This window comes from Cynocephalus volans, chromosome 1, assembly GCF_027409185.1.
Source record: "Cynocephalus volans isolate mCynVol1 chromosome 1, mCynVol1.pri, whole genome shotgun sequence".
Classification (NCBI taxonomy): Eukaryota; Metazoa; Chordata; class Mammalia; order Dermoptera; family Cynocephalidae; genus Cynocephalus; species Cynocephalus volans.
In genome coordinates, this window is record NC_084460.1 from 119237065 (window position 1) to 119253778 (window position 16714).

General features: G+C 39.1%; 1 protein-coding gene across 2 annotated transcripts in view; it reads left to right on the plus strand.

Annotated features, from left to right (window-relative positions):
* UBXN7 (UBX domain protein 7) overlaps positions 1 to 16714 on the plus strand; it is a 67020-nt gene that overhangs the window by 9558 nt on the left and 40748 nt on the right. For both annotated transcript variants that reach the window (XM_063100999.1, XM_063101000.1), the window contains exon 2: positions 13425 to 13572. In XM_063100999.1, the coding sequence (XP_062957069.1) occupies positions 13425 to 13572 (148 nt within the window). The remainder of the gene's footprint in view (positions 1 to 13424; positions 13573 to 16714) is intronic.

Here is a 16714-nt window from a genome sequence, read left to right on the forward strand (position 1 = left end):
TATAACTGAGGAAACTGAAGCCCAGAGAAATTAGTAACTTGTTCAGAGTCATGCAATTAGTGAATGATGGAACTAGGATTCAAACCCAGGTTTATCTGAGTAGTTTCCAGGCTTTTAATGTTTAGCTATTATGCCTTAGCCTGAGTACAAAAGGGAATATGAACAATGTTTTCACCTTATTACCGGGCAGAAGCAAAAATTTTGACACATTTCAGCTGCTTGGTGTATCTGTTAGCAGGCAGTGTCTTTTTTTTTTTTTTAGAGTATTCATTTTATTTATTTATTTTTCTTGATTTTTTATTTTTTTTTAAATTTTATTTTGTCGATATACATTGTGGCTGATTATTGCTCCCCATCACCAAAACCTCCCTCCCTTCTCCCTCCCCCCCTCCCCCCCAACAATGTCCTTTCTGTTTGCTTGTCGTATCAACTTCAAGTAATTGTGGTTGTTATATCTTCTCCCCTGCCCGTTTTCTTTTGTGTGTGTGTGTGTGTGTGTGAATTTATATATTAATTTTTAGCTGCCACCAATAATTGAGAACATGTGGTATTTCTCTTTCTGTGCCTGACTTGTTTCACTTAATAATTAATTCTCTCAAGGTCCATCCATGTTGTTGCAAATGGCAGTATTTCATTCGTTTTTATAGCTGAGTAGTATTCCATTGTGTAGATGTACCACATTTTCCGTATCCACTCATCTGATGATGGACATTTGGGCTGGTTCCAACTCTTGGCTATTGTAAAGAGTGCTGCGATGAACATTGGGGAACAGGTATACCTTCGACTTGATGATTTCCATTCCTCTGGGTATATTCCCAGCAGTGGGATAGCTGGGTCGTATGGTAGATCTATCTGCAATTGTTTGAGGAACCTCCATACCATTTTCCACAGAGGCTGCACCATTTTGCAGTCCCACCAACAATGTATGAGAGTTCCTTTTTCTCCGCAACCTCGCCAGCATTTATCGTTCAGAGTCTTTTGGATTTTAGCCATCCTAACTGGGGTTAGATGGTATCTCAATGTGGTTTTGATTTGCATTTCCCGGATGCTGAGTGATGTTGAGCATTTTTTCATATGTCTGTTGTCCATTTGGATATCTTCCTTAGAGAAATGTCTACTTAGCTCTTTTGCCCATTTTTTAATTGGGTTGCTTGTTTTCTGGTAAAGTTGTTTGAGTTCCTTATATATTCTGGATATTAATCCTTTGTCAGATGTATATTTTGCAAATATTTTCTCCTACTCTGTTGGTTGTCTTTTAACTCTGTGAATTGTTTCTTTTGCTGTGCAGAAGCTTTTTAGTTTGATATAATCCCATTTGTTTATTTTTCCTTTGGTTGCCCATGCTTTTGGGGTCGTATTCATGAAGTCTGTGCCCAGTCCTATTTCCTGAAGTGTTTCTCCTATGTTTTCTTTAAGAAGTTTTATTGTTTCAGGGTGTATATTTAAATCCTTAATCCATTTTGAGTTGATTTTAGTATATGGTGAGAGGTATGGGTCTAGTTTCATTCTCCTGCATATGGATATCCAGTTATCCCAGCACCATTTGCTGAAGAGGCAGTCCATTCCCCAGTTAATAGGCTTGGTGCCTTTGTCAAAGATCAGATGGAAGTAAGTGTGTGGGTTGATTTCTGGATTCTCTATTCTATTCCATTGGTCAGTGTGTCTGTTTTTATGCCAGTACCATACTGTTTTGGTTATTATAGCTTTGTAGTATAGCTTAAAGTCAGGTAGTGTTATGCCTCCAGCTTTATTTTTTTTCCTCAGCCTTGCTTTGGCTATGCGTGGTCTTTTATTGTTCCATATAAATGTCTGGATAGTTTTTTCCATTTCTTAGAAAAATGTCTTTGGAATTTTGATGGGGATTGCATTGAATTTGTATATCACTTTGGGTAGTATGGATATTTTCACTATGTTGATTCTTCCAATCCAAGAGCATGGGAGATCTTTCCATCTTCTTGTATCCTCTCTAATTTCTCTCAGCAGTGGTTTGTAGTTCTCATTATAGAGATTTTTCACCTCCTTGGTTAACTCAGTTCCTAAGTATTTTATTTTTTTGGTGGCTATTGTAAATGGGCAGGCTTTCTTGATTTCTCTTTCTGCATGTTCACTATTGGAGAAAAGAAATGCTACTGATTTTTGTGTGTTGATTTTGTATCCTGCTACTGTGCTGAAGTCATTTATCAATTCCAAGAGTTTTTTTGTAGAGGTTTTAGGCTGTTCGATATATAGGATCATGTCATCTGCAAACAGGGACAGTTTGACTTCATCTTTTCCAATCTGGATGCCCTTTATTTACTTCTCTTCTCTGATTGCTCTGGCTAGTACTTCTAACACTATGTTGAATAGGAGTGGTGAGAGTGGGCATCCTTGTCTAGTTCCTGTTCTTAAAGCAAAAGCTTTCAGCTTTTGCCCATTCAGGATGATATTGGCAGTGGGTTTGGCATATATGGCTTTAATCATCTTAAGATACTTTCCCTCTATACCTAACTTATAGAGAGAGGGTCTTTGTCATGAATGAGTGCTGAACTTTATCAAATGCTTTTTCAGCATCTATAGAGATGATCATATGGTCTTTGTGTTTGAGTTTATTAATATGGTGTATCACATTTATTGATTTGCGTATGTTAAACCAACCTTGCATCCCTGGGATGAATCCCACTTGATCGTGATGAATAATTTTACGTATGTGTTGCTGTATTCTGTTTGCTAGTATTTTAGTGAGGATTTTTGCATCTATATTCATCAAGGATATCGGTCTGTAGTTTTCTTTTTTGGTTATATCTTTACCTGGTTTTGGGATCAGGATGATGTTTGCTTCATAGAATGAGTTTGGGAGATTTGCGTCCGTTTCAATCTTTTGGAATAGTTTGTAAAGAAGCGGTGTCAATTCCTCTTTGAATGTTTGGTAAAATTCTGCTGTGAATCCATCTGGTCCTGGGCTTTTCTTCGTTGGGAGCCTTCTGATAACAGCTTCAATCTCCTTTATTGTTATTGGTCTGTTTAAATTTTCTACGTCTTCATGGTTCCGTTTTGGGAGCTTGTGTGTGTCCAGAAATTTATCCATTTCCTCCAGATTTTCAAATTTGTTGGCGTATAGTTGTTTATAGTAGTCTTGAATGATTCCTTGTATTTGAGATGAATCAGTTGTAATATCGCCTTTTTCACTTCTAATTTTTGTTATTTGAGTCTTCTCTCTTCTTTTTTTTGTTAGCCATGCTAATGGTTTGTCAATTTTATTTATCTTTTCAAAAAACCAACTTTTTGATTCGTTGATCTTTTGAATTGTTTTTTGGTTTTCAATTTCATTCAGTTCTGCTCTGATCTTAATGATTTCTTTCCATCTGCTAACTTTAGGTTTGGATTGTTCTTGTTTTTCTAGTTCTTTAAGGTGAAGTGTTAGGTTGTTCACTTGCCATCTTTCCACTCTTCTGAAGTGAGCGTTTTTTTTTTTTAAAGATGACCGGTAAGGGGATCTTAACCCTTGACTTGGTGTTGTCAGCACCACGCTCAGCCAGTGAGCGAACCGGCCATCCATATATGGGATCCGAACCCGGGGCCTTGGTGTTATCAGCACCGCACTCTCCCGAGTGAGCCACGGGCCGGCCCTGAAGTGAGCGTTTAATGCAATAAATTTTCCCCTCAATACTGCTTTTGCAGTATCCCACAGGTTTTGGTATGATGTATCATTGTTTTCATTAGTTTCAATAAATTTTTTGATTTCCTGCTTGATTTCTTCTTGGACCCATATGTCATTAAGTAGAATGCTGTTTAATTTCCATGTGTTTGTATAGTTTCCAGAGTTTCGTTTGTTATTAATTTCTAGTTTTAATCCATTGTGGTCTGAGAAGATACATGGGATAATTCCAATTTTTTTGAATTTATTGAGACTTGATTTGTGACCTAATATGTGATCTATCCTGGAGAATGATCCATGTGCTGATGAGAAGAATAAATATTCTGAGGTTGTTGGGTGGAATGTTCTGTAGATATCTGCCAATTCCAATTGGTCTAGAGTCTTGTTTAGATCTTGTGTTTCTCTACTGATTCTTTGCCTAGATGATCTGTCTAATATTGACAGTGGGGTTTCAGGTCCCCTGCTATTATGGTATTAGTGTCTATTTCCTTCTTTAGGTCTAATAGAGTTTATTTTATAAATCTGGCTGCTCCAACATTGGGTGCGTACATATTTATGATTGTTATGTCTTCTTGATGGATCAGTCCTTTTATCATTAAGTAGTGTCCCTCATTGTCTCTTTTTATGGTTTTTAGTTTAAAGTCTATTTTGTCAGATATAAGAATAGCTACTCCAGCTTGTTTTTCTTTTCTATTTGCATGGTAAATCTTTTTCCATCCTTTCACTCTTAGTCTGTGTGAATCTTTATGGGTGAGGTGGGTCTCTTGTAGGCAGCATATAGTTGGGTCCTCCTTTTTGATCCAGTCAGCCAGTCTGTGTCTTTTGATTGGGGAATTGAAGCCTTTTACATTAAGAGTTGTTATTGAAAGGTGTTGATTTATTCCTAGCATTTTATTGATTGGTTGTCTTAGGTGTCTTTTGTTCCTTGCTTTCTGATTTACTGTTTGGTTTCTGTGTTTGTTGGTTCCTTAAGTTGTAGATAGTGTTTTTGTTTGCTTGTTTTCTCTTCATGAATGCCATTTTTATTATACTAGCGGGTTTAGATTTTTCTTGGGTTATTATGGCAGTGGTAGTTATTTTTCAGGAACCAAACCCAGTACTCCCTTGAGGATTTCTTGTAAGGGTGGTCGTGTGGTAGTGAACTCCCGCAGTTTTTGTTTGTCTGAGAAATATACTATTTGCCCTTCATTTCGGAAGGATAGCCTTGCAGGGTAGAGTATTCTTGGCTGGCAATCTTTGTCTTTTAGTATTTTGAAAATCTCATCCCATTCCTTTCTAGCTTTTAGGGTTTGTGATGAAAAGTCTGATGTTAGCCTGATTGGGATTCCCTTATAGGTGATTTGACGCTTCTCTCTTGCAGCTTTTAAGATTCTCTCTTTTTTTTTTTTTTTTTTTTTAAAAAGATGACCGGTAAGGGGGTCTTAACCCTTGACTTGGTGTTGTCAGCACCACACTCAGCCAGTGAGCGAACCGGCCATCCCTATATGGGATCCGAACCTGGGGCCTTGGTGTTATCAGCACCGCACTCTCCCGAGTGAGCCACGGGCCGGCCCTTAAGATTCTCTCTTTGTCTCTGAGTTTTGCCAATTTGACTATGACATGTCTTGGAGAAGGCCTTTTTGGGTTGAATACATTTGGAGATCGTTGAGCTTCCTGGATCTGAAGATCTGTGATTTTTCCTATACCTGGGCAGTTTTCTGCCACTATTTTGTTGAATATGTTTTCATTGCAATCTCCGTTTTCCTCCCTTTCTGGAATACCCATGACTCGGATATTTGAGCGCTTAAGGTTGTCTGATATCTCTCTCAGATTTTCTTCAATGTCCTTGATTCTTTTTTCTTTTTTTTTTGTCTGCTTGTGTTATTTCAAACAGCCCATCTTCAAGTTCAGAGGTTCTCTCTTCAACTTCGATGAGCCTGCTGGTTAAACTCTCCATTGTGTTTTTCATTTCGCTGAATAACTTCTTCAGTTCAGCAAGTTCTGCTACATTTTTTTTCAGGACATTGATTTCCTTGTACATTTCTTTTTTCAGATCCTGTATACTTTTCCTCATTTCATCATGATGTCTAGCTGAGTTTTCTTGTATCTCATTCAGTTACCTTAGAATTATCACTCGAAATTCCTTGTCAGTTATTTCAAGGGCTTCTTGTTCTATAGGATCTAGAGTTTGAGATTTATTAACTTTTGGTGGTGTACTTTCTTGATTTTTTGTATTTCTGGTATCTCTTTTTTGGTGTTTATTCATTGTGGCAGGGGGTTTCACAGTCCACTGGTTTGAGACCTATGACTAACTAGGATGTTGCTGTGGTTGCCGATTTCGTATGGCTCCCTCTGTGACTGCTCAGTTGGCCTCTAGTGCCTTGTGTGTGTGGTTGCCTCGGGTCTTGGGCTTCTCCGGGGAGCCACCTTTCTGGTCAGCTTGGACTCTGCTGGGCTGGTGGATCACGTACCACAGGGTGTGTGATCTCTGTTGAGCTTTCACTTCCTGTGCAGGACTTCTCCCTGTTCCGTGTGCTCTGGCCCAGGCTGTTGGATCGTGCATTGGCGACCCCACAGGGTGTGTGGTTTCTGTCAAGTCTCCGCCTCCCTGGCCGCACGTCTCCCCACTCTGCACACTGTGCTGGGCTGGGGCGTGTCTTCTGCACCCCTCGTCTATCAGCTGGGCCTTCAAGACCCTGCTTGGCACCGCCTCGCCCAGGAAGTCTACCAGGTTTCTGCTAGGCACAGACGACCGGTAGCTCTGGGTGCCTTTGTAGCACTGTGTAGATCTTTCTCGGGTCTTGTTCACCTTTGTATCCCCCCGGCATAGACCGAATCTAGCGCCCGCCTGCAGCCAGCTCTCTGGCAGGTTCAAGCGGACCTGGGAACTCTCCTACCACACTATTCCCAACCAGAAATTCGTTAGGCTTTTTTCCAAACTGGTGGCCGCAGAGATGGTATCTGCCTCCCAGTAACAGGAAGTTTACCGGGGGCCGGAGTCCAGGGTGTGATGGAGTGACAGTCGGCCCGCCCGTACTTCGTTGCCCTCCCGACACTGGCCGGGGATGCCCCCCGCCACCAGCCCCGCCAGAGAACCGCGGAGGGAGTGGGAGCGAAGGCCGGCCCGCAGGCTCCAGAAAGCCCCGCGCCGGGCCAAGCAAGTGGGAAGGCTCAGTGACGGCCGAGCCGGGTGGAGCTGCCAGCACCTGGGAAAATGGAGGCAGCCCCGGGGCGGTGAGTGGCCTGGTGATGCAGGCGGGAGCCGGGTGGGCGTCAGCCCCCCACACAGAGCTGGGCCAGGGGTCACTCACAGTGCTGTGCCAGGTCGGGTGCTCACTCTCTGTCTCTGGTTTGTCGCCTTCCCCGTTCTCAGCCGCTGCCGCCTCGGGCTGTTCAGTGGCGGTGTGGCTCGGGCGCTCCCAGGAATCTTCTTTTATGCCGGCCTGAAACCTCGAATCCTGAATAGGGCAGCTGGCCGCCTTCAGCGCAGCCCCGGCCTCGGGATCCTGTCTGCATCCACAGCAGCCCTGGCGCCATGTTCCCTGTTTCAAGACTCGCTTTTGCAGCTAAGAAACAGTTCTTTTCCTGCTCCACACTTTAAAGCTGTTGCCTATAAGTGACGCAGCCTCTCCTGCCGGGGGCAAAGTGGTGGTCACCCCCCACGACCGGCCACCAGCAGCGGTCCTCCCTTAAGAGGTGGCGAGAGGAAGGTCCACAAGTTTCCTGGCTGCCTGCGGCCCAGTGGCCGCCTTTTCCACCTCAGCTACTCCGCGCCAACCGCCGCAGCCACTGCCATCTTGAAACCAGGCAGTGTCTTTTTGGTGTCCTAAACTACCCCCATGTGGCACTTCCTGTAGGCCTTTCTTCTCCCTCAAAAAGCATTTGGGATGCTAAAGCTACTTACATCCCTCCTTTTCTCCTAAATCAGCACCTCTTTTTTTTTTTTTTTTTTTTAAAAAAAAGATGACCGGTAAGGGGATCTTAACCCTTGATTTGGTATTGTCAACAGCACGCTTTCCCAAGTGAGCTAACCAGCCATCCCTATATAGGGATCTGAACCCGTGGCCTTGGTGTTATCAGCACCACACTCTCCCCAAGTGAGCCACGAGCCGGCCCTAAAGTTTGTTTTGTGATGGTGAGAATGTAAGCTTGCACATACTATATAACTTGAGAACTTTTGGTACATACAGCTTGACTGAGAATTTAGGGACAGGTCAGTGAGATGAGAAAAGTGAGAACTGGGCCTGTTCATTGAGTTTTTCAAGTTTGTAAGATAGAAGAGATGCCAGAAGCAAGGATAGAGATTAAGACCCCATGGAAAAGTATGTGTCTGTTCCTGGACCTATTTCAAGGTAAGGAGGGAGGGGGAAAGCCCAGAACTTAACAGCAAAGTAGGTATTTGGTGTGTTGTCCAGAAAAGTGAGGGGACTGATCTGAATGATAGCTTTATCCAAATCATGAAAAGATATGGTTTTGTAAAGTACCACCAAGGGACCTGCCTAGGTCACATAGACCGACTGATGTGACTGGAGGGAATGGTACAGAGATAATGAGAGCAGAGAAATATGAAATAGGAGAGGTAAATAAGGGCCAAATCTTGTATGTAGCTCAAGAGAGATTAAAACTTCTTGTTTTGCTGGGGAGGTGCTGGCTGGTATGGGATAAAGCTTTTCTGATCAGCAGCACAGAACTCTGGAAACAAGGGAGACAATCAAACTTGCATTATTTTGCAGCATAGAAGGTATATCAGAGGGGAGCCTAACCAAGAGCAAAGAAATACAGTAGTTTATGTAAGAGAAGTTGAGGGTTTGAACTAAGATAATAGCCATGGATGTAGAAGAGACTGAATATCGGTAGTTTAATTAGATGAAACTATAGGACTTGTTGGTTGACCAATGGAATGTTCACAGTTGAGGAAGAGAGAGGAATCTAAGAGTTTCTCAAATTTGAGTAATATATGAAGCTCTTCTAAAGAAAATACCTCAACGGTCCTATGTAACTTAAACTACCATATATACCCAGATACAAGGTAGACTCTTCGTGAAAGGCAGTTCTATATTTTTGCAATTCCCAAAAAAGGATGTTTGTTTTCAGATTTTATTGTGGTGAAATACTAAAATTTACTATCTTAACCATTTTTAAGTGTACAACTTAATTGGTGTTAAATACATTCATAATGTTGTACAACCATTACTACCATCCATCTCTGCAACTCTTTTTGTCTTGTAACACAAACTATTCGCCCATTAAACAGTAACTCCCTATTCCTCATTTCCCCTTCCCCCAGCCTGTGGCGGCCACCATTCTATTTTCTGTCTCTATGATTTTGATTACTCTAAGTAACTCAGATAAGTGGAATCATATAGTATCTGTCTTTTTGTATCTGGCTTATTTCACTTAACATAGTGTCCTCAAGGTTTATCTGTGTTGTAGCATACGTCAGAATTTCCTTCCTTTTTAAGGGTGCATGATATTCCATTGTATGTATATACCACATTTTATTTATCCATTCCTCTGCTGATGGACACTTAGGTTGCCTCCATGTTTTAGCTATTGTGAATAATATTGCTATGAAAATGAGTGTGCAAATATCTCTTCAAAACCCTGCTTTCAATTCTTTTGGGTATATCCCCAGAAGATAATTACTGGATCAAATGGTAATTCTATTTTTAATTTTTGGAGGAACTGCCATGCTGTTTTCCACAGCAGTTGTATCATGTTACATTCCCATCAACAGTGCACAAGGGTTCCAGTTTCTCCATATCCTCACCAACACTTATTTTCTGTTTGTTTTTTGTTTTTTATAGTAGCCATCTTAATGGGTATGAGGTGGTACAAAGAAAGGTTTTTTGCTAACAAAATATGTTAATTTCTAGAGATGTAAGTGAAATCAGTTTTTTGGGGGTAATATTGATTTAACATCACACAGTATTTCATATCAGTGCATTTTTCTACATATTTCATGAAATAATTTTATTCAGTTTTTTCATTTGCATCTTAGATATGTGTTTGTCAGCTATCTGAAAAAGCTATAGCTACTGATGTCATCTGATAGTTTCTTGGAGCATGTTATTTTCACTTCCTTACATTGTTCGAGATATAACTCTATTTAAATTGGCATGTGATAGGGCCAGCCTGTGGCTCACTTGGGAGAGTGTGGTGCTGATAACACCAAGGCCATGGGTTCAGATCCCTATATACGGATGGCTGGTTAGCTCACTTGGGAGAGCGTGGTGCTGACAACACCAAGTCAAGGGTTAAGATCCCCTTACCAGTCATCTTTTTAAAATAAAACAAAATTTATAAAAAAAATTTGCATGTGATACTCTTTTGTTTTGTTTTGGTGGCTGACTGATATGGGGATCTGAACCTCTGACCTTGGTATTATACAGCTGCACTTTAACCAGCTGAGCTAACTGGCCAGCCCTGTATATGACACTCTTAATGGAAGTTTTATCTTAAGTCTGTTTATCTTAGATATCTGTTTGCTGTTATTTCCTCAGTGTAGCCATATTGATTTCTAAATTAATGCATAAATATATGCACAGAATACAAAATTTGCAAGATGTAGAATGGTTCCAGTGGTTTTGGGTAAGACCTGGCCCTTCTTTCCCTGGTATATTAGCTAGTGAGCTAAAGTAGAGAAAGCTCTAAGTCAGTTCATCAGACATCAGTCATACGCAAACAAACATGATGCTAGGTGTTTGGGATACCAAGGCAAGAAAACCAATCCCTGTGTTCAGGAAGCTTCTACTCTTTCAGGGGGGCCAGAAAGTAAACCAACATTTACTGCTTAGTAGTATATCTGTGGATTTAATAGAACAGTATCACAGGGATGAGAGTGGTAGGTAGGTTAGAACACAAATTGACAAAGTACCACTTCTGGATTCTCAGCATGCATGAACTTTGTGAAGGGGAGATGAGGAAGATAAGGTCATTCCAAACATGAATTTTGTTTGACTGTAGTAAATTGTATAGGATGTGGAAGAGGAGAAGCAAAGCCAGAGAAATAAGCTAAGGCCTGATCACAAAGGACTTTCTAGATCATAAAGACTTTGGAATTTATACTGTAGGTGTCAGGAGAGAGACATTAAGGAATTTTAAACAGGTGAGTGATTAATCTGACTTGTATTTTGGAACATACCCTCAGCAGTAAGGTAGAAAATGGAATGGTGATCAGTTAGGAGCCCATTGTAGAAATCCAGGTAAAAAGTATTAAGGACTTGATCTAAGCTTTAGAGGTAGTAGTAGAGAAGAGTAAACAAATGAGAGATAATTAGAGTCAGCACTTGCATTTCTCACTGTAAGGCTAAAGTATAGAGATATTATGGATAATCCTACTGTGGAAAAAAAATGCTGAGTAAATCTGTATTTAAAAAAATCTTTTAAAATGCATCATTTGACTGGCAAGAAGCTAAAAATGAAATGAAATTGGTAATGCATTTGTTAACTAGCTTTAAAGCAAGGCTTCACCATGGTGGAATCTGTCCAAACTGGATGGCTTTGAACTTCCTTTTTGATAGCCTCGTAGGATACAGGAAACAAAGTCTGGGGTTTTCCTAAGGAGAGGAGGTCCCTCTTCTTCATGAATCTGAGACTTTTTTTTTTTTTTTTTTTTAATGAAGCTGAGACTTTGATGTTTCACCCTTGGTGGGAGTTGGGGGGTGGTGTATGGGGATGGATATCTTCTCTGAGAGTTTATAACAAGGATTGTTAGAGTCATATTTCCTATGTGGTCTTGAAAAACTTAAAAGTCAGGAATGTATGTATAGTGGTCTCTGGTAGTGCCTGTGGGCCCCTTGCAGAATCTATCAAGTTGAATCCTCTTGGGAGGAAATGTACCTTCAACCCAGGCTTTAAAACTTTCCAACTTAAAATTCCAAGGCACATGAGTCAAAAAAATCACAAATTGCACAAAAACCATAGGACAGTGAGCAAGAGCCAGCAGAAATGAGACAGTGACCCATAGAGACTGCAGAAAGTTTATATTTTGTCTTAGTAATTCCAAGAAGTTTTATTTATGTTTGAAGAAATGAAAGATTGAAATAGGAGTATGAATTAAGGGTCTCCAAAACATGACCAAGCAGATGAGGAAATAAAAACATAACTTCTAGTAATAAAAAATTCACTGAAATTAAAAGTTCAGTGAACAGGTAAAGAAACAGATTGGCACAGCTAAAGAGATTGTGTGAACTGGAAGATAGCATTGAAGATATTACCCAAAATGCAACATAGAGAGATAAAGAGATGAAAAACATGAAAAAAAGGTTGAGACACAAAGGTTAGACTGAAAAGTTTTAACGTGCATCTAATTGACATTCCGGAAGGAAATAAGCGTGAATGGATGGGTGAGATAGTGGTCAAATAGAAATGGCTGAGAATTTCTTAGAATTGATGAAAGATAATCCTCAGGTGGTGGAAGTCCAGTGAATCCCAAGGAGGATAAATAAAATCATCCGCAACAAATCAGAGTGAAACTGCAGACGGTGAAAGACAGAGATCTTAAAAATAACTAGAGAGAAACAACTGATTGTTATAAAAATGTTTTTTAGTCTGGCAACTGATTTCCCAACAGTAATAACAGAAGCCAGAGAACATTGGAATGCTGTCTTTAATGTACTGAGAGAAAATAGCTGTCAGCCTTCAAATGTCATACCCAGTAAACTGTCTTTCAGGAATGACAGCAAATAGACATCTTCAGAAAAAAACTTAGAAGAGCATTTACTGCCAACAGAAGGAGATTCTAAGGGATGGAATTCACATAGAAGAAAAATCATCCTAAATGGAAAGCCATAGATGCTTTTTAGTGGCCACAAAATGTTCCATCACATAGATACTACAGTTTACATTCTGCTATTATCGGACATTTATGTTGTTTCTAATTTTTCTCTTTTCTTTTCTTTTTTGGTGGCTGGCCGGTACAGGGATCAAACCCTGGACCTTGGTGTTATCAGCACCACGCTCTAACCAACTCAGCTAACCAGTTAGCCCTCCAGTTTTTCAGTATTAACTGAAACCGTGTTGGACAAGAATGTGAACATGTTTATGCATGTATTATTTGATGTAGATTTATTCCTTTTGACTAGAAGCCCAAAATTACCGAGTCAAAAAAAAAGAATGAGTATTTTTGTTTTTTGGTAAATGTAAAATTGTTTTCTTCAAGGACTTTACCAATTTACATTTCATCTAACAGACTGTACTGGTCTTTATTTACAAATGAGCAAGTCTGTGATAGGGCCGGTTTTAAATGATGAAAATTGGCATTTCTTACTAGATTTTGACTTATTCATAGACAAAATTGTCCAATCTCACTTTTCTCTCATTGGTATTAAGAATGTTTTCTTTTTAACAGGAATGCTAACTGAAATGCTTTCTTTTTAACAGAAATGCTAACTGAAATGAATTCTTTCTAACAGAAAGCATTTCTAATGTAGAATATAGACTTTCATTTTTCTTTATCTTATTCAATTTATTAACAAATATATACTTGGATCATTTAAGGAAATAGTAAATAAATGCTTTATTTAGTTTTTGTTTTATTATGAAGGAAGACTACTATTTTAATGCTGCTACATTCTTTTCTAGCTCTGTATATTTCATACCAACCAGCCAATAGTGTGAGTAGAAGTAAACAAGTTCAAAATAAGAAAAGGTTATTCATTCTAAAAGGGAAAAGGTACTATTAATTTTTTTTCCTTCTGTGGTCTGCATAGGAACCATTAATTTGCTTGGAAATTCTGTATTCTAATATGAACTAAATGTAAGGGGTCTTTTTTTAACTTTTTTTTTTTCTATCTTTTTGCTATTTCAGGTGCAAGTGAAAGTGTAGGAAAACATATGCTTGAAGCCTGCAACAATAATCTGGAGATGGCAGTCACTATGTTTTTGGATGGTGGAGGAATTGCTGAAGAACCCAGTACCAGTTCAGCAAGTGTCTCTGCTGTCAGACCACACACAGAGTATGAATTTATTATTTATTGTGAGGAGCTACCCCTTGCCTAAATTGAGCAGTTGCATTTTTATCAAAGTTAGGTTAGTTCTGTGGTTTTGAAAAAAATTAAAGGTTGAAAAAGGAAATTTTTGTACTTATGTACTTTAAAATTTTCTAGAGCAGGGTCATATCTATTATTTAAACCCAAAAAGAACACTAGATGCTTGGTGTGGGGTGGGGGATTGGGCTGCTAGTCTAGCATTGGCCTGTGGTGGGGAGGTGGGGAGAATGGGGCTAGTGTGCTCTGTAGCAATCCCCCCGCCAAAAAAAGATGCCTTGTAGAATGGCATTATTATCCCCATTTTACCGATGAAGAAGCAGGTGCATAGCCATTTTCCCAAGTTACACAGCAATTAAGTAGGAAGTATAGAAGTAAAGCCCACCCAAAAAAGCTCAGATTTCCAATTCTAGATTTTCCTACATTATCCCAGGAAAGTTTTGAGTTGCCATGAACATTGTTTGAAAAAAAAATTCTGGTCCTTTGTGCCTTAAGTAGTTACATGTAGTTAATACTTAGAAGCATCTTCAGCATATGGAACTATAATATATAGTGAATATAGTAGTATATGGTAAAGAGATTTGGTGTTTTTTCCCTTTTACATTTGATACCAGTGAGAGTTTGAAATAAATGTTGTTGTCAGAACGTATATGTGGGGGATTGGTTCTAGGACCTCCAGGAATACCAAAATCCACAGATGCTCAAGTCACTTGTATAAAGTGGTATAGTATTTGTATAACCTTCATACATTCTCCCATATACTTTAAAACATCTCTAGATTATTTTCAATACCTAATACAATATAAATGCTATTTTAATAGTTGTTATTACCATATTGTTTAGGGAGTAATGACAAGGAAAAAAGTCTGTACATGTTCAGTACAACATAACCATCCATTTTTCCCCCAACCCATGGGTATGGAGGGCTGACTATAGCTGTTGGGCAAAATTTCAACAGTCAATGGAAAATATTAGACATGAACCTTGCTCAAAGGAAAGACATAGATTTTTCAAACAAAAATAAAAAGATCCTCAAATGAAACTTCAATACTCATAGCTTTTTAAAACTCTTGCTGTTTATAACATGAGATACTAAACAAGAGGAATCCTTTTAAATAATAGTAGGCAAAAGACCAGGATTTTATTTTTGCTGAATTGGAGATAAATTTAAAAATCCAGATCACACATAGGCATAATTGCCTTTTATTGATCTAGTCCCTGATTCTAAGGTAATATTGTTTCCACTTGAAGCATGAACTTTGGAGATGATAATATCTTATAAAGATTTTTTCCTGTTAATGTTGGCCTTGTATTTCAAGGTTGATATTCCATTCTTGTCCAGCATAGCTCAAATTTTTAATGGAAATCAATATGAAAACATTTAGTTTGTAGAAACTTGAATAGCAGATACTCGCAGCTGATTTTAGGAAACATATTTATCCTTCTTGTATAAAATATGTTTTCTTACTTGTGTTTAAAAATAGCTTTGATAAATATTTTTTCTTACCAAATTACGTTACGTTGTATTGCTAATTGATTAACATTTGATAGTGGCTGATTCCTAATCTACGAGGGGACTTCAAAAGGGTCCTGGAAAAATGGAATTAAAAGATAAAAATAAAAAATATAAACTTTATTTCTTAACATAAGCCACATCAAGTTCAGGATTCTTTTGAGGGCTACATAGTTAACTCAGTTGGTTAGAGTACAGTGTTTTAACACCAAGGTCAAGGTTTGGATTCCTGTACCAGCCAGCCACCAAAAAGGGGGGGGGGGAAGATACTTTTGTAAGTGATGACACGAGCCATTTAGTCCATTCCTAAAAAACTGAGGGTCCTGGCAATGTAACCATGTTAATGCAGTCATTTTTACATTCTTAACTGAAGAAAAATGGGTGCATTTTAAAGGTTTTTAAGATTAGGAAACAAAAAGAAGTCAGGAGGAGCCAAATCAGGACTGTAAGGTGTATGCCTAATGATTTCCCATTGAAATGCTCATGAACTTGCCCTTATTTGATGAGGGGAATGAGCAGGAGTGTTGTTGTGGTGGTGAGGGACTCTGGTAAAGCATTCCTGGGCATTTTTCTGCAAAAGCTTTGGCTAACTTTCTCTAAACAGTCTCATAAGAAGCAGATGTCATTGTTCTTTTGGCCCTATAGAAAGTCAGCAAGCAAAATGCCTTGAGCATCACAAAAAACTGTTAACATGACTGGTCCACTTTTGCTTGGACTGGACCACTTCCACCACTTGGTAGCCATTGCTTTGATTGTGCTTTGTCTTCAGAATGGTACAGGTAAAGCCATGTATCATCTCCTGTTACATAATTCTTCAAAGAAATGCTTCGGGATCTTATTCCCACTTGTTGAAAATTTCCATTGAAAATTCTGCTCTTTTCTGTAGCTGATCTGGGCACAACAGTTTGGCACTCATTAAATGGAAAGTTTATTCAACTTTTGTAGTTTTTCAGTCACAATCATGTAAACTGAACCAATTGAGACATCCATAATGCTGGCTATTGTTTCTGCTGCTAGTTGTTGGTCCTGTGCAATTAGGGCACAAACAAGATTAATTTTTTTCTCACAAATTGATGTGGGTAGTCTGCTCCTGAGGGCTTCATCTTCAACATTGTCTTGTCCTTTCTTAAAGGACAATAGCCAATCTAACTGGGATGAAGTGGGATCTCGATGTAGTTTTAATTTGCATTTCCCCGATGACTAGTGATGTTGAGCATTTTTTTCATGTACCTGTTGGCCATTTGTATGTCTTCCTTTGAAAAATGTCTGTTCAGCTCCTTTGCCCATTTTTTAGTTGGGTTATTTGCTTTTTTACTGTATAATTGCTTGAGTTCTATGTATATTCTGGATATTAATCCCTTGTTGGATGCATAGTTAGCAAAAATTTTCTCCCACTCTGTAGGTTGTCATTTCACTCTGTCGATTGTTTCCTTTGCTGTGCAGAAGCTTTTTAGTTTGATATAGTCCCATTTGTTTATATTTTCTTTTGCTGCTTGTGCTTTCAGGCTCGTGCTCATAAAGCCTGTCTCCAGACCTAGTTGCTGAAGTGTTGCACCTATATTTTCCCTTAGTAATTTTACAGTTTCAGGACTTATACTT